We start from the raw sequence: 19,997 nt of genomic DNA, 5'->3' as shown, positions 1-19,997 counted from the left end.
GGCCTTACTGGCTTTATTGGGACTGCAAAAGCTAACACTTTTATATTATTAATGATGTTCTCTGTTTTTTTAATTCCAAGCCTCTGGGAGACTCTGATCAGGAGTCATGTTCACAAATGAGGAGGAAGGAAAGAGGCTCTCTGCCCAGCCCCAAGCCTACCTTGCTCTCTCACACTGCTTTCTTCCGTCCGCAGGGAGCCATTTCACTATGCAGGCTATGGAAGGATGGTGGGAGGATGAATGAATCACTTCATAATTCACTTATATACACCAATACCCCAGCCTGGAGCAACCTAAACCAAATGGGCATTTAAATTCGGCAAGGGTAGTACTAGTGCTGCTCCAAAGCTAACTTACTACCATTGCCATACAACCCCATTACTCTGAGGAGAAATCACACTATCTCATCATGCCGATTCCCATCCTGGTCATTTTCCCTAACATGCAAGGAAGGGAACTGACTGAAGACAATCTGGCAACCTGCTAAAGATTCCCCTTTACTGACACTTCTTGCTAATCCTATGTTTTCCCTCTCACCTTTAACAATGCCACACTCACTATAGCGGAAGAGGCTCACCCACTGCATGGTTAGCCACAGCTATGCACAAGGTAAAAAGAGAGGGTGAAGGGGGGAAAAATGGGGAAGTGGAGGAACGCAACAGTTGGTACTACTGACAGTTCAGTCTTTCTCTGTAATCTCGCTACCAGCAGGAAAAGATGACGGCTAAGGCAGTGGATGTCAGGCAACACTCCTGGCAGCTGGGATAAATAGGAGAAAATAATTAAAGAGAGTGCAAAGAACGACAACCATCCACTGCCTATGCCAGTTCGCACACAGTCTTCCCAATGCCTGTGGCACCTCTCTTTTGACAACTGAGTCGAGGTTGAAGCAAACCTTCCACTGCCTTCCCATACCTGCACCTTTAAGAGGGAATGACAACTAACAGAAAAGTTAGCTGTCAAAACACAGGCCCATACTCAGGCCCTTCCCCCCCCCATTTTAAGAGAACTCATGGAGGGGGGGAAGTACAAGAGAGAAGACAGAAACAAGAGATTGTACCAGACTATCCCTTCTTTAAGCCCGTTTGCTGCATCCTGTTTCCCCTCTACTAAAAGAGCTGGGGGCCTACAGCAGCTTTTCCCAATCAGAGGCCTTCACACGTGCTGGCATGCAGCTTCCGTGACTCCCCCAGAATGGGCGAAAACGACAAAAGTTCAGCTAACACTGCAGGCTGGCCTGAGCAGAGGCGGCCAGCATCCCACTCCCCTGACTTCCCAAACGGGCTGCGGCTCCCGCCACCACCCCCAAGCTACCCTCTTCTCATCTACCTCCCACACACACACACACACACACACACACCGCTGCCTCCCTCCTCCCTGCAGATGGGCAAGGAGGGGGCGCAGGGGGTTTCCCCTCCGCAGGTTGCCTCCCGGGCTCCTGCCAACCTCGCTCGCCCCATATGGTGAAGCAACGAGGGTCCAGATGGGGCGGCGGGGGGGGGGACTGTCACGCTTAGCCCCGAGCGGCCCGCCGCCTTCCCGCCTCCCTCTTGCCACCCCCCTGCACGTGCGGCGGCCAGGCGGAACTGCGGAGGGGGGAAAGCCCGTGCCAGCCTCCCGGCCACCTGCCGCCGCCACCTCGACCTCCCTAACGGGCAGTCGCGGCTCATATGCTCCACGCGCCCAGCCCCGCTGCGGTAACGCAGCCTCCGGGTGGGGGTGGGGGTGGCTGCCGGTCCTTTCTGGGGAGGGAAGCTGCCTTCGGCCCCAGGCTGTCCGTGTAGCTCCTGCCGCCCGACGCCGCCTCCCCCCCCTTCCCGGTCCCCCCGGCGCGGCTCTCTCACCGAGCGCGTCTCAAGCCCCGGGCCGGCTGAGGCGCTGCGGCTGCAGGGCGACTCCCGCGGCGGCGGGGCCCATGGGCCCAACCCGGCCCGGACAATGGAGGTGAAGGCTCCGGCGGCGGCGGCGGCGGCTGGAGAAGCGGCAGCAGCGGCTCCTGCGTGGGGAGGCCGCTGGGTAAAGCGGCGTCCTGGCAACCGCACTTTCGCCACAGAGGCGGCTGGGCCCAGCGCTCGGCTCCTCAGCCTTCCCAGCCCGGCTTCGATTTGGCGGGCTCGCTTCGACAAAAGCCCCACAGCGCTCCGCCTGAGCTCCCCCTTGGCGAGGAAGCGCCCGCAAGAGCAAAGCGCCGGGAGGGTCTGCCGCGAATCTGCCGCCGCAAATCGCCAGGCTTTGCGCGCTGGCTCGAGAGCCGAGAAGGGGCGCTTGCTCGGGTGGCCGCGTCCTCGCGGGCTGGAACTTTGCCCGGTGCCGGGAACCAAGTTGCTGGAGGGAAGCCTTGAGGAGGGTGGTGGTAATTGGGTGCCGGCGCCGTGGCGGGGGAGCTTCTCCCTCGAGGAGCCGGTGCAGGGGGGGGGGCAGCGGAAGCCGGTTGCCCGTTTTTCCCCCCAGAGGAAAGTGGGCTCCGACAGAGAAAAGGAGCCAGGTAGAAAATCTAAACGTGCGATGGGAATCTAACTTCCCTTTAGTTTTGAACGCCCTGATAAAAGTGGGATTTGATTTTCAGAGAAAGAAGAAAGCCTGCTTTGATGTATGGCTCGAGCGTGTTCAAAGCATTTCGTGTCCGCAGTTTCAAGTCCGGCCGTCATTTATTATCCTGTAGTTCTTGCACAGAAATACGAGATTTCCCGAGTCAGAACTTGGGGGATTTACAGAATTGCGCGAATTCAGTGGGTTTATCCAAGTTGGCTCTGTTGAGTGGAGTGAAATATAATAGTAGTTTTTTTGGCAGAATGATACATTAAACAAAGAGTTACGTTCATTGCTGTTCTCCAAACAGTTTAGAGATGTTTCTACCCGAAACAACCTGAATTGATGCTACCTGGCAGAAAACCAAGATGACCTTTATCCACCACATCCAATTTTAATTAAGGCCTGACTTAAAAGCATGCTGTAATTAATACCTGTCCATAGGTAGGTTGCAAAATATTGTGAACTTCACAAAAAATCAAAAGGGAGAAAAGCAAGAAGCAGACGGGTAGTCTATGTTGGTTTCTAGTTTAATGGAGATGTTTTGCCAAGTGATTAGGTGTCCAGGCAGTTGGTTCTTTTGGATCCAGAGACAATTGAACTCTCCAGTAAATAAAGGGATTTTAAGCTTTATTATTAGCTCAAGCAAACAAATTTAAAAGCATAACAAAAAGCATACATACTAAGCAAGATAATAGCTAAATCTCTTACAGGCTGCCAGGAGCTCCTTAATAATAGAAGAGGTACCCCAAGGGCAGCCAATTTTCACAGTACCTAATACTAGGTTCCATTCGTAAACTCCCCATTAATAACAACAAGCCTGAAGTTTTTATAAAAACCTGGCACCATGACTTCATGATTCTGCTATGGTAAGGAGACTGCAAGACCTGAATTTGATGGATGGCACCTGACTCTGGGATGGGAATTGAAAGTCAGACTTTGGGGGGGGGGGAAGGGAGGAGCTTTGAAGCTATTTGGAAATTCTCTCTCTTACCCCCCCCCCTTCTCCTTGGTTTAGCAAGTTAGAGTGAAAACAAAATATATCACTAAACTCATTGAAATAACAATGGTCTTCCATATTGTCACTACAATGTAGTGTCTCAATAGATAGCTATTTGAAAGCAGTTGTCGAATCCCACAATCTATAAGATACAGTAAGCATATGAAATCTGGGCCACAGCTTATAGACTTGCAGGAAATTGTGGAAAAGAATGGAAAGTTATCTTGCTTGTGCTTCAAATATTGCCCTATATTTACTGCCAAGATTAAACCTCCTTGCATTAGTCCCTCCAAAGCAGTGCCTCTCAACCTTGGCAACTTGAGGATGTGCAGACTTCAGTTTGCAGAATTCCCCGGTCAGCATGGCTGTGTGAAGTCTACATATGTCTTCAAGCTGCCAAAGTTGAGAAAAACTGCTCCGAAGTATTGCAAATAGAGCGGGTTTTTAGTTTAGTTTATTCTCTTCATGCAGCAAGATGGTAACTTCTCAATGATAGTTGTTTGTAGTGTAGCAGTCCTATGAAAGCCTTTAAAAAGTTGAAATACAAAAAAGGTAGATCCAACAGTATGGTTGGTATTATAATGATACCCTGGAAATTGTAACTATCTTAACTGGTTTTTAATTTACATATTTTATTTTATGAAATCTCTCATTAATGCATATCATTTAATTTTTGTACACTATTGTCCTTTTTTAAATTATAAATTAATTAGAGGAATAAGTGCCAAGAAAAATAAAAGTCACACATTAATCCTGTCATTTAAAGAAATCTGGGATATCTCAGGTTCTCCAGTGTTATTTTTTATTAAATGTTGGCTTAAAATATGTTGGATATGTAAAACATAAATACAGCATGAATGATAACTTGACCTGCTGGGAGAATTTTTGTCACATGGATGTAGGAGTGCTGTGATGGTTGGAAGCATTGATCATAAGTAACTTTTTTCAGCACCATTATAACTTTAAATGGTCGCTAAATGAATGGTTATAAGGAAACAAGTTGTAAAACAATTGTATGACAATTAATGGTTGTAAGGAAACAAGTTGTAAAACAATTAATGTGCGGTTTGGTTTATATGACATGAAGACAGTGACTGGATTCCTGTAATACAGAGGTGTCAAACTCGCAATGTCATGTGATGTGTCCTGACATATCATGTTTTTTCCATGGCCGGCAATGGGGAGGGTGTGGTTTCGGTATGACATATCTGGCCCATGGGCTGGCAGTTTGACACCTCTGCTGTAATACAATAAACCACAAACATATAGTTATCTTTGTTAGACTTAGCAAGACTGATTCTGGGTTTGGAGGAATAGGTGGTTTTGATATTGTTACAATTTGGCATGAACAAAATTCCAAATTGTTTCTATGATTCTGAAATGGATAGTAACAGTCCATATTATTTGTTTGATAGTTTTGGTCTCTCATGATGATGTTTAAAACACGGTGGCTCACATGGTTACAACTTTGGGTTGACAACAAGCCCACATTCAAGATCCAAGTGATGCTGCATGATGGGCCAAGCTCCCATTTGCTCTACTTCTGATGCAAATGTGAACATAATGATGAAGTTGAATCTGCCACACATGGAGCACCACATTTGTAACTTTTAGTTATTATTCTGAACTAATTGTCACATTTGTTCCATGATACTGTATATCAGTTTACCCATAAGTGATTACCTTGACAGGAACATGGTATGTCATTGAAGATCTGTCAGGGGTAAATATAATTTATTACATTACCCAATTGTAGTCCCATAAAAAGGGAAGTAACTATAATTGATTTAAAATCCAGTTTTAAATGTTTTGGAAACAAAGCTTCCAAAAGATGGCACTGTGACTTTGGCCATCCCTATCAACATTTGCAGCTACAGCTGGGAATTAGAGAAGGCTCCCCAAAGCAAGAACAGGGCAAATGGACCTTGGTTTTTTGCTGATGGCTTTTAATTACCACACCTTTGGAGAATTTTCAAGCAAAAGTCATTATACACCCGAGATTTAATGGAACAGCTACTAAGGAAACATCTCTCTGCCATAGGCAGTGCAAGGAATGAAACTTGGTAGGAGGCAGGACAAACCATTTCTAAAAACCTTGTCAATAAAACTGCAGGGGCTTGTCCAGGCAATTGCCGAGAACCAACACTGACACGAAGGCAGGGGGAAAAAATGGGGGGGGGGGACTGTTGTATTGCCAAGATGTAATAAGTTGCCAGACAAATGGTGTTTTTCTCCTTCTTCTGCCTTTGAGATTGAAACATAGATTAGATCAGTGGTTCTCAACCTGTGGGTCGGGACCCCATTTGGGGTCAAATGACCATTTCACGGGGGTCGCCAAACCATGCTGTCCGCCATTTTTTTCCCTTTTCCCTAGCTGTCCTACTCCCTCTTATTGGTGGCCACACCCACTTGGGGGTCACCACAACATGGGGAACTGTATTATGGGGTCACGGCATTAGAAAGGTTGAGAATCACTGGATTAGATCATTATAGTACCGAACAGATTACTTCTGAATTGAGATTATGATATCACTTTTAGGATTTCATCCAAGCCCTGCTGTTGGCATTTGTTTCTTAACAATTGCTACTCTATTACTCCTATAATGACAGAGGATCTAATGGTTTTTCAGATGTGAAATGACCCATTTCAGTCCATTTCAGTTTGCTGGTTCACAGTCTTGACACATCTGCTCCAACAGTAGCAACTTTGCCTTAGTTTGGGTTCTGACATTTCAGGTGTCCACAGTACACATAGATTTGCAGCACTGAACTTCCCAATTGTCTCTGGACAGATCAGCAAGAAGACATCATTTCAGTTTTAATCTTGCCATGTCATAAATATCAGTGCTACTCACACTTGCTCCCTTCTCTTCCACTGTACCTTTTGGGACACCTTCTGACCTGGAAAGCCCATCTTCTAGTTAGTACATGTAGTCCTTGACATAATAATAGTAATAATAATAGTAATAGTAGTAATAATAAAGTTGGAAGGGACCTTGGAGGTCATTGAATCCAACCCCCTGCTCAGGCAGGAAACCCTACACCATTTCGGACAAATGGCTGTCCAGTCTCTTTTTAAAAACTTCCAGTGTTGGAGTATTCACCGCTTCTGGAGGCAGGTTGTTCCACTGGTTAATTGTTCTAACTGTCAGGAAGTTTCACTGTACTACTACTAGGTTGCTTCTCTCCTTGATTAGTTTCCATCTGTTGCTTCTTGTCCTGCTTTCAGGTGCTTTGGAGAATAGCTTGACTCCCTCTTCTTTGTGGCAGCCCCTGAGATATTGGAACACTGCTATCATGTCCACCTTCATCCTTCTCTTGATTAAACTAGACCAGTGATGGTGAATCTTTTAGAGGCCGAATGCCCAAACTGCAACCCAAAACCCATTTATGCATCGCCAGGTGCCGGTGGGTGTGGCCATTGGCTGGGTGTGGCCTATTGGGTGGGCGTGGCTGCAGTGGTAATGGCAGACTGGGTGGGACTAAAAAGTTCAATCAATCAATTCCAACTTTGCAAGATCTTTTTTTTTCCCCCGCAAGAAGTTGAAATTGATTGAACCTTTTTTTTTTTTTTGCTCACGGCAGAGGCCTAAAGCAAAAAGGTTTTATAAAACCCAGCTAAAGGCCTAGGACTGGGGCAACAGTGCGCGTGCCCACAGAGAGGGCTCTTGAGTGTCGCCTCTGGTACCCATGCCATAGGTTCGCCACCAGTGAACTAGACATACCCAAATCCAGCAACCGTTCCTTATATGTTTTAGCCTCCAGTCCCCTAATCATCTTTGTTGTTCTACAACAGTTCGTTTAGTGACCATTCAAATAAGTTTGGCAACAGACTCACATTTATGGTTTAAGTGTCCCGAAGTCATGTGATCACATTTTGCGACCTTCTGACAAGCAAAGTCAACAGGGAAGCCAAGTTTTCTTAGCAATCACGTCACTAATTTAACAAGTGCAGTGATTCACTTAACAACTGTAGCAATGAGGCAGAGCTCACTTAACCAATGTCTCGCTTAGCAACAGAAACTTGGGGCTCAGTTGTGGTCTTAAGTTGAGGACTAGTTGTATCGTGCTGACCTTGTCTTGGTTTTCAGTGGGCAGAATATTGGGACTGGGTTGCCATTTCAAAAAGCAGCACAAGAAGCCCTCGACAGATGACTACAATGCAGCCCAAAACAACTCTTGCCAAGCAAGACAGATACTAAGTGATGTGCCCAGGTTTTTTTTTTTTTTTGCTTCGGTCGTTAAGCGAATCACTGCGTTAAGTAAATCAGACAGTTGTTAAGGGAATCGGGCTTCCCCCGTTGACTTTGCTCGTCGGCACCCAGCTGGGAAAGTTACACATGGAGATGACATATGACCCTGACACACTGCAAGTATTACAAATAGACGCCAGTTGCCAAGCGCCCAAATTTTGATCACGTGATCATGGGGATGCCGCACTGGTTGTTTGTGTAAAAAACGGTCATGCCACTTTTTTTCAGTGCTGTTGTAACTCGGAGCGGTCATTAAACAATTGTTTTTAAGTTGAGGACTATCTGTATGGCCCCATGTTTTTATAAACTAAATATTTAATTTGTGGATTTGTGAATTCTTGTGCTCCATCTCAGTGTTTCTCAATGTTAACAGCTTGAAGATGTGTGGACTTCAGTTCCCAGAATTCCCCAGCCAGCTGTGCTGGCTGGGGAATTCTGGGAATTGAAGTCCACACATCTTCAAGTCGCTAAAGTTAAGAAACACTACTCTATCTCAGACTTGGACATATGTAACCAAAGAGATCTGAGATACGAGAGCTTCTGCAAGTTTGGATAGATGGTTAAATATATCTTGCAGGAATGCACGAATGCTGAATTATTCTTAGTTGAAGAAGACCCCCTGCTTTGTTAATTAGACCTCATTATGCTTCCTGATTTTGATAACTGTTAATATATATGACTATCCTATGAACGTTCAGCACAGATGGCACATCTTTTATTCTGCTATTGCAAAGACCGGCTTGCTCCTTACCAACTAGCTTGGGACTCTCTGTTAAGCACCATTAACTTACAATCACTGCAATATACACTTTGCTTAAACATTTTTATCCACTTTCTTTAGTAGTGACCTCATTCTCCAACTATCACCTGCTTCTTCTTTTTTGCATTCTCCATTGTTATATAAGGCAGTGATGGCGAACCTTTTAGAGACCGAGTGCCCAAACTGCAACCCAAAACCCACTTATGTATCGTCAGGTACCAGGTGGGCATGGCCCATTGGATAGGTGTGGCCCATTGGGTGGGTGTGCTGCAGTGGTAACGGCAGACTGGATGGGACTAAAAAGTTCAATCAATCAATTCCAACTTAGTGAGATTTTTTTTTCTCCATGAGAAGTTGAAATTGATTGATTAAACCTTTTTTTTTTTTTGCACATGGCAGCAGAGGCCTAAAGCAAAAAGGTTTTATAAAACCCAGCTGAAGCCCTAGGATTGGGGTGATGGCGTGCGTGCCCACAGAGAGGGCTCTGCATGCCACCTATGTCACGCGTGCCATAGGTTCGCCACCATGGATATAAGGTATTAGCTGTTCCTCCACAGATTATGATTCAGGAATTTGAGCATACAGCAAATGTTGAACACATTTGGGTAAGAATATAAAGAAGAAATATAAAAGACATTATGGTGGATACGTTAAAAATTGATCGGGATCGGGATAATAGCAGATAATAGCAGCAGATCGGGATAATAGCATGAGGAACACCATATTGAGCAGTAGGATTTGTGAAAAGGACCTGGGTATGCTTGTGGATCACAAGGTAACCCTGAGCCAATGGTATGAGGCTGCCAAAAGGAAAAAAAATAGAAAATGCATACAGTTAGTCCTTGACTTACAATCATAATTGAGGCTAATATTTCTCTTGCTAAGTGAGATATTTGTTAAGTGAATTTTGCCCCATTTTACAGCCTTTCTTGCCACAGTTGTTAAGTGAATCACTGCAGTAGTTAAATTAGTAACACGGTTGTTATAAGGATCTGGCTTCCCCATTGACTTTGCTTGTCAGGGGATCACATGACCTGCCCAGACACTGCAACTGTCCTAAATATGAGTCAGTTGTCAAGCGTCTGAATTTTGATCACGTGAACATGGGGCCGCCGCCGTGATCCTAAGATGAAAAACAGTCATAAGTCACTTTTTTCAGTGCTGTTGTAACTTTGAACAATCACTAAGCGCACTGTTGTAAATCAAGGGGTACTTGTACTGGTTTTGATTCTCATTTCACTAAATATGAATTAACTGTGGCAGCTTTAATTCCATCTCCCACCTCCAACTTATTGTCACATTAAATCTTACAACTGCAAATTATTAGATGGATTGGAAGGCCAAGTAAGTATGCCAGGGAGGATTTGAGAAACAGGGATAAAAGACGCAGAATAAATGAGAAGGCAAATAGACTTAATCCCCAGATCTCCTGTCTGGCCATCAGTTGTGTACCCTTTTTATTGCCCCCCAAAACAGCAATTGCTTACCTGCACTAATGTAATCCAGGAACTGAGGTCTTTCCTCTACATCAGTGGTTCTCAAGCTGTGGATTGGGACCCCATTTGGGGTCGAACGACCATTTCACAGGGGTCACCAAACAATGCAGTCCACCATTCCCCCCCCCCTTTTCCTTAGCTGTGCTACTCCCTTTTATTCTATTGGCTTTTGAAAGCCAATAGAATAGACTCTCTTGAATAGATTCTAATTCTATTGGCTTTCAAAAGCCAATAGGAATTGTCCAGGCTGTCTCTGCCCTGCTGAGCCTGCCAAAAGTCCCATTCTGCAAATGGTGCTGCACCAGTTGAGTAGTCCTCGACTTACGACCGGTTGAGTAGTCCTCAACGTACAACCAGTTGGGGGTCGCGGCATTAAAAAGATTGAGAACCACTGCTCTACATTAACTGGAGCTCTTTGGACAAAAATGACGAAATAGCATCAAGTCCAGGTTGACACAACAGCACAGCTTAGTCTTCCTGCCTCTAGCGAATGAGCTGAGGCAAACATCCTGCCAGCTGCTTCTGTTGCAGGGCCAGAACTAAAGTAGGCCACCACCCCACAGCAGGAATTCTCTTTCCCCATCTGCCCTGCTAATTTCAAGCAGCTGAACCTCACAAGCCATGTACTAAATAGTTATCCCTAGTGAATGGCGTAAGGACTGGAAAAAAACGTATCCTGGGTTAAAAGAAGCAGCTCTTATGTCCAAAACACCACCGTTTCCCCAAGCATTTAGCCAGCTGAAATGGCCGTTCTGGACCTGAGCTAGAAAAGAAGGTATACGCATAGAATACACAAACACACACACAAACACACACGCGCGACTAAAAAGTGAGTGCATTTAGCCAGGTCATTTTTGGCTCTTCAATAACAATGAGTCCATCCTGGAGCAGCAATAGGGAAACATGGCCCTTTTATGACTTGTGGACTTAAACTCCCAGAATTCCTGAGCTGGCTGGCTCAGGAATTCTGGGAGTTGAAGTTCACAAATCATAAAAGAGCCATGGTTCCCCACCCCTGATCCTGGAGCAATCTCTGGAGAGACAAAAAGAAAGCAAGTTGGAGGGATGACGGAGAGAAAAAACAATAGTCCTATGACTGATGTTTCAATAGACCTCTCCCGGGATGCTTACAAATCAGTTCTGAAGTTATGATGGCTGAACCCCCTTCTCCTGGTCACGTGGCCATATGTTGGGCTTCAGCATTTATGGCCATTTGCAGTTATGAGATGTTTTACGACAGTTTTGCAGAAAACTGGCATTATAAACAGCCCGTAAGGAACCATTGGTTAATTTAACAACTGTGGAATTTGCTTAACTACTTGCTTGCTTTACATCTGTGCTTTTCAGTTAATGATTGCTGCAGAAAATGTTGAAAAATCAGGTCAGTTATTTGGGTGACCTGTTTTACAATCGTTACAAATTATAATATTGATGGGCATGCTCCATTTCAGTCATAAGTTGGGGTCTACCTGTATTCCTTTTCCACAGCTCTGATCACAGTCTTGCTAAGCTGGCCACTTCATATTAGGGCAGAAGTAGAAACCAAATGAGGGCACCAAACTGAATTATAATTCCTAGAGACAAGGCAGTCAGAATGTCATGCCTGTATAACTCCTTTTATGGATTTTGACGAGCACTTTGATGTTCCTCTCCTGAGCCTTTTGCTAACCTAAGAATTTATTACTTGGACCTCATTCACCCAATTCCTGCTAACTGTGCCTGTTGCATAATCCCAACTGTTCCATCTCTCTCCGACCTTCCGAAGAATTTCTCCTCCACATTCTCCCTTCCATCCTATCCAAACATATTTCAGGTCATAGCCTTCTTTCTAAGATGTTGACGTTGGATTTTATCTCTGAGGAAATACACCCATTGACGGAAAAAGCCCCCACCTTCTGCTAAAAAAAAAAAAAGGAACGTGTCAAACTGAGTTAGAATTGGTAAGGGAAAATGCGAGAGAATTTCTGTGCCTGGTACCAGTGTAAATTTATGTTAGTTTCCCTTTGTTTTAATTCCAGGTTGTAACTTCTTGTCAGAAGTATCCGCATCCCATATTTTCTCAGATTTACAATGCGTGTGGCTGCAGCAGACTGGCAATTTACAATGAATAAAATATGTCTGAAAACTACAGCTGTGTTAAATGTAAGTAGGGTTGCACAGAGAGATTCTCTGTCTTGAACAGAGGAACAGACAGATCCTCCCCCCCCCTTGTCTGGGAAGCCGAGATTAGTGACAGGTAGTCAACACTGACAAAATAGAACAGAACAGAATAACAGAGTTGGAAGGGACCTTGGAGGTCTTCTAATCCAACCCCGTTTAAGCAGGAGACTTTATACCTTTCCAAACAAATGTCTCTTCTTAAAAGCCTCCAGTGATGGAGGACCCACAACTTCTGAAAGCAAGCTGTTCTATTGATTAATTGTTCTCACTGTTAGGAAATTTCTCCTTAGTTCTAGATTGCTTCTCTTCTTGATTAGTTTCCATCCATTATTTCTTGTCTTGCCTTCTGGTGCTTTGGAAAATAGGTTGACTCCCCTCTTCCTTGTGGTAGCCTTGTGGTAAAATATTGCAACATTGCTAGCATGTTATCCCTACTTCTTCTTTTCACTAGACTAGACATACCCAATCCTTGCAACCGTTCTTCATGTGTGTTAGCCTCCAGTCCCCTAATCATCATTATTGCTCTTTTCTACACTCTTTCCAAAGTAAAATAGAATAAAATAGCCATGTGAGAATAAAATAAAATAGAATAAAATAGCCATAGTGATCCTGGGACCAAGGATACTTTATTGTCAATAACCAGGCAGAAAGAGGGGTCCATGGCACTTTACTAAACAAACTGGTCTTGAAGGAACCACAGCTCCAGGATCCCCAGCATGCTTCTTCTTCTTCTTCTGAACTCCTTGTCTTTCTTTCGAGGCTCTTGCTGGGCCTGTTTTATGAAACTGGAATCACCTCCTTGAGATCCTGGGTGGAGCCACACTTTTGTGCTGGTGTCTCATCTGGTGTGCGAAGCATGGCACTCAATCCTGCCCAATTCCCCCATAGTGAACTTCCTGTCCCCCTGATCTAGCCAGTTCTGAATGAAAGAGGGGGAAGAGCCCGCTTGCCTAGGCTAGGGGGAAAGCATCTTCCCAGCCCCAGCTGGAGCAGAATTATCTGAATGGCTTCAGGCTATGGAGAAGACAGAGCTACTGTGGTCTAGCAGAAAGGGGCTTGATGTCTCGGGTTTTCATATACGAAAGCAGCTGCTCTGGGATTTCAGCTAGGACATCTTTCGCCAGGCGTGCCATGCTTAAAATGTGGTTGCCGGAATGGTCTACGTAGTCTCGGAAGGGCACAAACTACAACAGCAGGAAAGACACAAAACGGCAGTGGGTACTGAATTAGATCCCCAAGTCTGGTGCAAACTTCTTGGGTATCAATAGCAGCAGAAAAAGGAAAACTTGATATTTCCCAATTCAGTTTACATGAGCAAAGATATGAGGGCTGAATATCCCCCCCCACACACTACATAGCAATAGCAACAGCATTTAGGTTTATATACTGCTCTACAGCACTTTATAGCACTCTATGGGTAGTTTATAAAGTAGAAGCATTATTTGCATATTGCCCCTAACAATCTGGGTCCTCATTTTACCGACCTCGGAAGGATGGAAGGCTGAGTCAAACTTGAGCCATGTCAGGATCGAACTATAGACTGTGGGCAGAGTGCCTGCAATACTGCACTTTAACCATTACATCACCAGTTGCCCTAGAAATATATAAGTCCCTTCTATCTGTCATATTGCCAATATTTGAATTTTGTTTTCTTATGCCCACTGGCAATTCAGGTCAGTAAAACAAACACTGAGATTGATCATAGCTCATGTGTAGATTTATAAGTTTTGCAAGACGTTAAGATGCTCAAATAAGTATCTTCCAGACTTAACTCTTTAATTCCCAAATCCCAGCCACGAACAGCAATAAAAATCCTGCTATTTTTCTTGGACAGGGAACTTTGCACACTATCTTTTGCACTGCAACGATAAGTTAATATTGTAAGACTATATCAAAACAAATGCCATATTTTCAGGCTGGCAATCTGATCTGGATGATAAAGTAAGGGTTGATGTCCAGTCCTCTAGGTCATGAAGGGGTACCTTGATCAGCACACAGTATTTGTGTAAGGCCACAAGCACATATGATAATCATGGCAGACATTTTCATGTCAGCAGGTAGAGAAGTGCTGATGGAAGTGAAAGAGAAAATATGGTGTTGGTTAGGATAAGCAAAACACACCCTTTCCAAAAACACCTTCTCATGGACTTGTGAAACAATAGGCCTTGCCTGTTCAGCCATAAAATATTTAGAAGTTTAAGAAATTTTGATAACACTGGAAGAAATAGGATAGGAGTGAACATAGGCTGTCAGAAGCAAGAACATTATGAGATAAACCGATTAAAAGTAACTCACTAAAGGTAATTAAGTTACAGAATATAGAATAATAGTGTTGGAAGGGATCTTGGAGGTCTTCTAGTCCAACCCCCTGCTCAGGTAGGGGACCCTATACCATTTCAGACAAATATCTGTCCAATCTCTTCTTAAAAACCTCCAGTGATGGAACACCCAAGCTTCTGAAGGCAAAGCCATTCCATTGATTGTTCTCACTGTCAGGAAATTTCTCCTTATTTCTAGGTTGGTTCTCTTCTTGATTAGTTTCCATCCATTGCTTCTTGTTCTGTCTTCAGGTGCTTTGGAAAATAGGTTGACCCCTCTCTTCTCTGTGACAGCCCCTCAAATATTGGAAGTGTGCTATCATGTCATCTCAGTTCTTCTCTTTTTTAGACATCATTGTCTTTGTAGTTATACCCATTACCTCATATAATCTCTCCCCTCCCCCCATATCCCACCATATTAGTCAGTTATCTTGTTGTAGCCAATCATGTATATATTTTAATTTATAGAGGAGTTTATGGAAGAATTGCATCTCTGCCCTCTTTCATTTTGCTTTCACTGCCTCTGGTACCCTATGAAACCATCCATATTTCACCAAAATGGCGTGCCAGTTTAAACAAATTTTGGGGGGAATTTTTCTCCTTCAGAAGCAGATCAGAACGAACATCCTCTGTTCTTAACAAAAGGCCGCATGCTGAGCATGGGAAAGACTCTCTTAGGGCAGTGTTTCCCAAACTTGACAATTTTAAGGCATGTGGACTTCAACTCCCAGAATTCCACAGCCAGCGTTGCTGGCTGTGGAATTCTGGGAGTTGAAGTCCTCATGCCTTAAAATTGTCAAGTTTGGGAAACACTGTCTTAGGGGATAATTCTTGCAAAACACTTGGTGATAATCAGTTAGAAATCTTAGCACCTCATTTCTTGCATAGTTTGATGCTGTTAAGAGAAACAAGTCAGGAAGAGGACAATTCCTCTCAGAAACCTTCCTTTAGCCCAGGGGCCCCCAACCCACGGTCTGTGGACCAGTAGCGGGCCACGGCATGCCAGCAACCAGTCTGCACAAACAAGCAAAGCCCCATCTGTGGGATGCAGGTAGTACACAATACCATGCATCCTCCGGTCCGCGGAAAAACCTTTTTCCATGGAACCGAATCCCTGGTGCTCAAAAGGTTGGGGACCTCTGCTTTAGCCCATTCTAATCAGCCAGATTCTCAAAGAAGAGTTACCTGTACGATGTCTCTCTCAGCATAGCGCCCCCTGGAGGAGACCCGTATTTCATCCCCATCCAGCTCTTCCATAGCTGAAGATAACAAACAAACAACAAAAACCTTAACATTTGTTGCCATCTTCCAGGAGAACTGTTACTGACACCTGGCTGGAGAATAAATCTTAAGGTCTTTATTTCTGCGTTTTGCTCTAGCTTTGCAAAGAATCAGCAATCACCAGCAAGGAAATTCTGCTATGAGGTTTTGCTTGTGGGTGCAACCAGCCAAGGACTAGGATGCCAGCCTTGATGTCTTGGGCAACCTGCACTCTTCTCAAAGCATCCGATCCGCTCTTTGGGTTCCTCTGACCCAATTCCCTGATGGCTCAACATTCATCTGAATGAGTAGAACACTTACCCCCAAACTCAGCAGGGCCCACTCCCACAATGATGACAGACATGGGCAAGGAAGAAGCCTGCAGAGAAAAAGATTATTGTCTCAACTGCAATTTAGGAAATAAACTACAGTCTTCCAAAGTTTTGGAACTTCTATTCCCCACTCTCATGTGCCAAATGCCACAACGGCTGGTAATTGAGGTAGTCCTTTACTTACAATCACAGCTGAACCCAAAATTTCTGTTGTTAAGCGAGACAGTTAACAGAATTTTGTCCCATTTGACAACTTTTCTTGCCCCATTTGCTAAGTGAATCACTAAGTTAGTAACACGGTTGCTAAGTGAATCCGGCTTCCCCATTAGCTGTCAACGCTGCTAACATCGGATGTTCTTGCTTTGACAACATATGGAGATGCAGCCATTTTCCTTCTTATGTTTTACTCTTAGAATTAGAGTTAGAATTAGATGATACTGGGGGGGAGGAGGAGGAATGTGCATGGGAGTTTAGTTAGACATTACAATATTGTATTAGTGTGAGAACCAAGGTCTTTTTGTAATAAGAGATGATAAGAAATGGCGGTTGAAGAACTGGAGGGACAGCCTGCATTTCAAACTAATTGGAGAATGTGATTTATGACTGTTAATTAGAGGAGGGAATTGTGCTTTGATGCTATGTGCTCAGGGGAGGGGAATTCAGATTTTGGCTTTGCCTATGTACATGCCGATGCTATGCTACTCAAATAAAGATTCTTTAAGGTAAACAATGCCTCAAAGTTCTTTGAAGAGTTTCATCTGTCGGAACCATGACATTGGCTTTGCTTGTCAGAAGGTCACAAAAGGTGATCACACGACCCCGGGACACTGCAATGGTCATAAATATGAGCCAGTTGCCAAGCGTCCACATTCTGATCACGTGACCATGGTGATGCTGCAACGGTCATAAGTGTGAAAAATGGTCATAAGTCACTTTTACCAGTGCTTGGAACGGTCATTAAATGAATGGTTGTACGTCGAGGACTGCTTAAGTCATCGGTGGGCACCTTTCTTGATTTACCCACACTGACATGCAAGCACACAATTGATAATGGTGCACTATCCCTTAGATTATTTTTCTGCGTGTGGGTGGCTCAGACAGACTGTTAATGAGGACCCATTGGCATGTGGGGCTGGTAATGTGCTTTTATGCCCCAAACCTTGACTCTGTTCCTTTTCTTATTGCCCGATGAGCTACTGCAAGGCTGACTCACACTGACAATTGCTTCTTTAGTCTGCAGCATGTCGGAAATCACTCCATCGGTGATGATGAGAAGAACATAATACTGGGAGCCATCAGTGACTTGGGCAGCCAAACTGGGAAACAGAGAGAAGAGAGTGATGGAGAGCCCTGATTTCAGCACCTTGCTTCCCACAGCCTCCTTGCAAGTCCTGTCCACAGCTCCCTTGTCCCAAAAATTACAGCAGCTGCCTTGTTAGCAAGATAAGAATGCGAGAAGCCGACCTAAGCTTTATTCAGAATCAGATTTGATACCCGTCAACACCAGCCGACATCAGCTCTCTGCATTTGGAGGCCTTTCACCTCTTCTTTTGGCTTCTTCTGCAGGCAAGGCATAAGCTCTTCCTGCTGGGCTACTCTTCTCTCCTCTTTCCTTCACCTTCTTTACCGCTGCACAAATCTTGCATGGGCCGCTGCCTTAATAGGTCAAGCAATGAAGATTGCAGTTGCCCAAGACACACTGGGCTGTTTTGGTTCCCAGAAGCCTTGGCTGAGAATGGCCCACTTGACTCTTTTATTTTACTTATTATAATAACTTTTATTATTCTTATAAATAAATCAAGGTGGCAAACACATCTGACACACCTTCCTCCTCCTCTTTTCCCTGTAACAACAACCCTGTGAGATGGGTTGGGCTGAGAGAGAGGGACTCGTGGTCTTCAACTCCCAGAATTCCTAAGCCAGCATGGCTCAGTTTGGAAACCTCTCCCTTTCCCCTCAGCATGGCTGGCTCAGGAATTCTGGGAGTTGAAGTCCACGAGTCATAAAAGAGCCAAGGTTGCCTACCCCGGGTATAATCTAAGGTCACCCAGCTGGCCTTTATGGTTAAGGCAGGACTTGGAACTCACAGTCTCCCACTTTCAAGCCTAGTGTCTTAACCACTAGACCAGGGGTAGGGAACTGTGGCTCTTTTATGACTCGTGATCTTCAACTCCCAGAATTCCTGAGCCAGCATGGCTCAGCTTGGAAACCTCTCCCTTTCCCCTCAGCATGGCTGGCTCAGGAATTCTGGGAGTTGAAGTCCACGAGTCATAAAAGAGCCAAGGTTCCCCATCCCTGGCTTAGGCCATCAGCACATACAGCATTGTATATAATACTTCTTGGGCAAGTGGCTGTGTTGCTGTGACTAGCAGCTGTTGGCATTGTTGACTGGAAGGGATTTGTGGCTTCTTCCAGGAGAGGAAGTAAGCAGCAGCTGCAGGTGGAATTAATATGAGAGATGGTAACTTGCTCAAATGAAACCGAGCATGGCTGGCTCAAGAATTCTGGGAGTTGAAGTCCCCAAGTCATAAAAGAGCCAAGGTTGCCTACCCCTGTACTAGGCCAAATCCCTTTTCAACCTTTCCGAGAGACAAGAAGGCCGACAGGTGGTTTCCTCTTCCCCTCCCCACTTACCAGGCCACCTGGTTGATGACAGGTGAAAAGTTGGTGGGTCCGTAGAGCTGCACAGTACGTAGGCTTTGGAAATAGGATTCCAACACTCCTTCGATGCCCTCGCAGTTGGGATTGTCCGGGTTATTGTTCTAGGGAGACAATGGCACGGCTCAGCAAACTGGACAGTGCAGGTATGAGAGACTCTTCACTGAACACTCAAGGCCTCTAGAGCTGGGAATTCTGAGAGGGATGAAGAGCATTGTGTTGGGGAAGTCAGTCCTTAAGCACTGTTGCCTAGCTTGGTAATGAAGGGTCTGCAAGAAAACCACCAAGCTCAGAGAACACCAAGGGCCCACACTGTCAAACTTGGGAGAATTAGAACTTTTGAGTTTTCTTAGTGAAAGACTCATAGAAGTCTACCTGAGAAGTGCTTTTGATTGTTTTGGCTGGTCTACATAAGCTGAAGCATCAACTAAATGTGTAAATGGCTAGGGGTTTGAAGACCACAATGGATTGTATAATCTAATCCACAAATCGGAAAGGGCGAGTGGGAATGTTCACGGTGTGTGTGTGTGTGTGTGTGTGTGTGTGTGTGCGCACACACACACACGCACACGTGCCTGTGCCAAAGTCAAGACAGCAGCAGTGACTCACTACACAGTTAAGAGTCCATCTCTTTTTAACATGTGCTACATGTGTTACACAAATTAAAAAAAAGTCAGATCTTGGATTGCCCTGATTGTGTCCAGCAACTTAACTTTTTTTACCCACCCTGCAGATACTCTTGAGTATGGCTGACCCTTACATATTCCTCACCATGACAACATTTTAGGAAAGAAATATTAAAAGATATAGTACTTTGAAACCCCCATTCTCTGAATTGAAAACCTTTCTTATTAACTTCTAATCAATGATGTATATGACTATGATAACCTATTCAGTGGTAAAAAAAAATGCTAAACCCCCTTCCTATCTATAATGCTACTTCCAATGTCACCGTAATGAGGTAATATAATTTAATATTATAATAGAATTTGAAATAAATTAGTTCTGCACACCACCGTCAAGTCTGTTAATAGAATGATGATGATGACCTCCGAGATTCTCTAAAATAGTTGCTTAAAACAGCAATGACCTTAGGGTTATAAATTAGCATGATCTAAAGAATTATGAAATCATAATCCCCAAAATAGCAGCACAGAATTATATGCCATTGTACAGCTATGCTTTTTTTTTTTTTTACAAATTATCCACAGAATCATTTTAAAACAATTGG

General features: G+C 44.4%; 2 protein-coding genes across 11 annotated transcripts in view; both read right to left on the bottom strand.

Moving 5' to 3' along the window:
• BRPF1 (bromodomain and PHD finger containing 1) overlaps positions 1-2,369 on the bottom strand; it is a 35,417-nt gene extending 33,048 nt beyond the window's left edge. For 2 of the 5 annotated variants that reach the window (XM_039355164.1, XM_039355166.1), the window contains exon 1: positions 1,845-2,368. The gene's annotated coding sequence lies outside the window, so the exon portion shown is untranslated. Of the gene's footprint in view, positions 1-1,844 lie in introns of all 5 variants that reach the window. The other 3 variants (XM_039355165.1, XM_039355168.1, XM_039355169.1) reach the window with 3 other exon arrangements.
• Positions 2,370-12,807: 10,438 nt separating this feature from the next.
• Positions 12,808-19,997, bottom strand: part of CPNE9 (copine family member 9) — a 63,581-nt gene continuing 56,391 nt past the window's right edge. For 4 of the 6 annotated variants that reach the window (XM_039355160.1, XM_039355159.1, XM_039355161.1 and 1 more), the window contains 5 exons: positions 18,743-18,870; positions 17,322-17,424; positions 16,098-16,155; positions 15,702-15,775; positions 12,808-13,382 (listed from right to left, as the gene is read on the bottom strand). In XM_039355160.1, the coding sequence (XP_039211094.1) occupies positions 13,230-13,382; positions 15,702-15,775; positions 16,098-16,155; positions 17,322-17,424; positions 18,743-18,870 (516 nt within the window). In that variant the 3' untranslated portion in view covers positions 12,808-13,229. Of the gene's footprint in view, positions 13,383-14,180; positions 14,267-15,701; positions 15,776-16,097; positions 16,156-17,321; positions 17,425-18,742; positions 18,871-19,997 lie in introns of all 6 variants that reach the window. The other 2 variants (XR_005558134.1, XM_039355162.1) reach the window with 2 other exon arrangements.

This window comes from Crotalus tigris, unplaced genomic scaffold (assembly GCF_016545835.1).
Source record: "Crotalus tigris isolate CLP2741 ecotype Arizona unplaced genomic scaffold, ASM1654583v1 scf7180000018612.917631, whole genome shotgun sequence".
Classification (NCBI taxonomy): Eukaryota; Metazoa; Chordata; class Lepidosauria; order Squamata; family Viperidae; genus Crotalus; species Crotalus tigris.
Note: the sequence above shows the minus strand (reverse complement) of the source record. Positions and strands in the feature narration are given on the sequence as shown.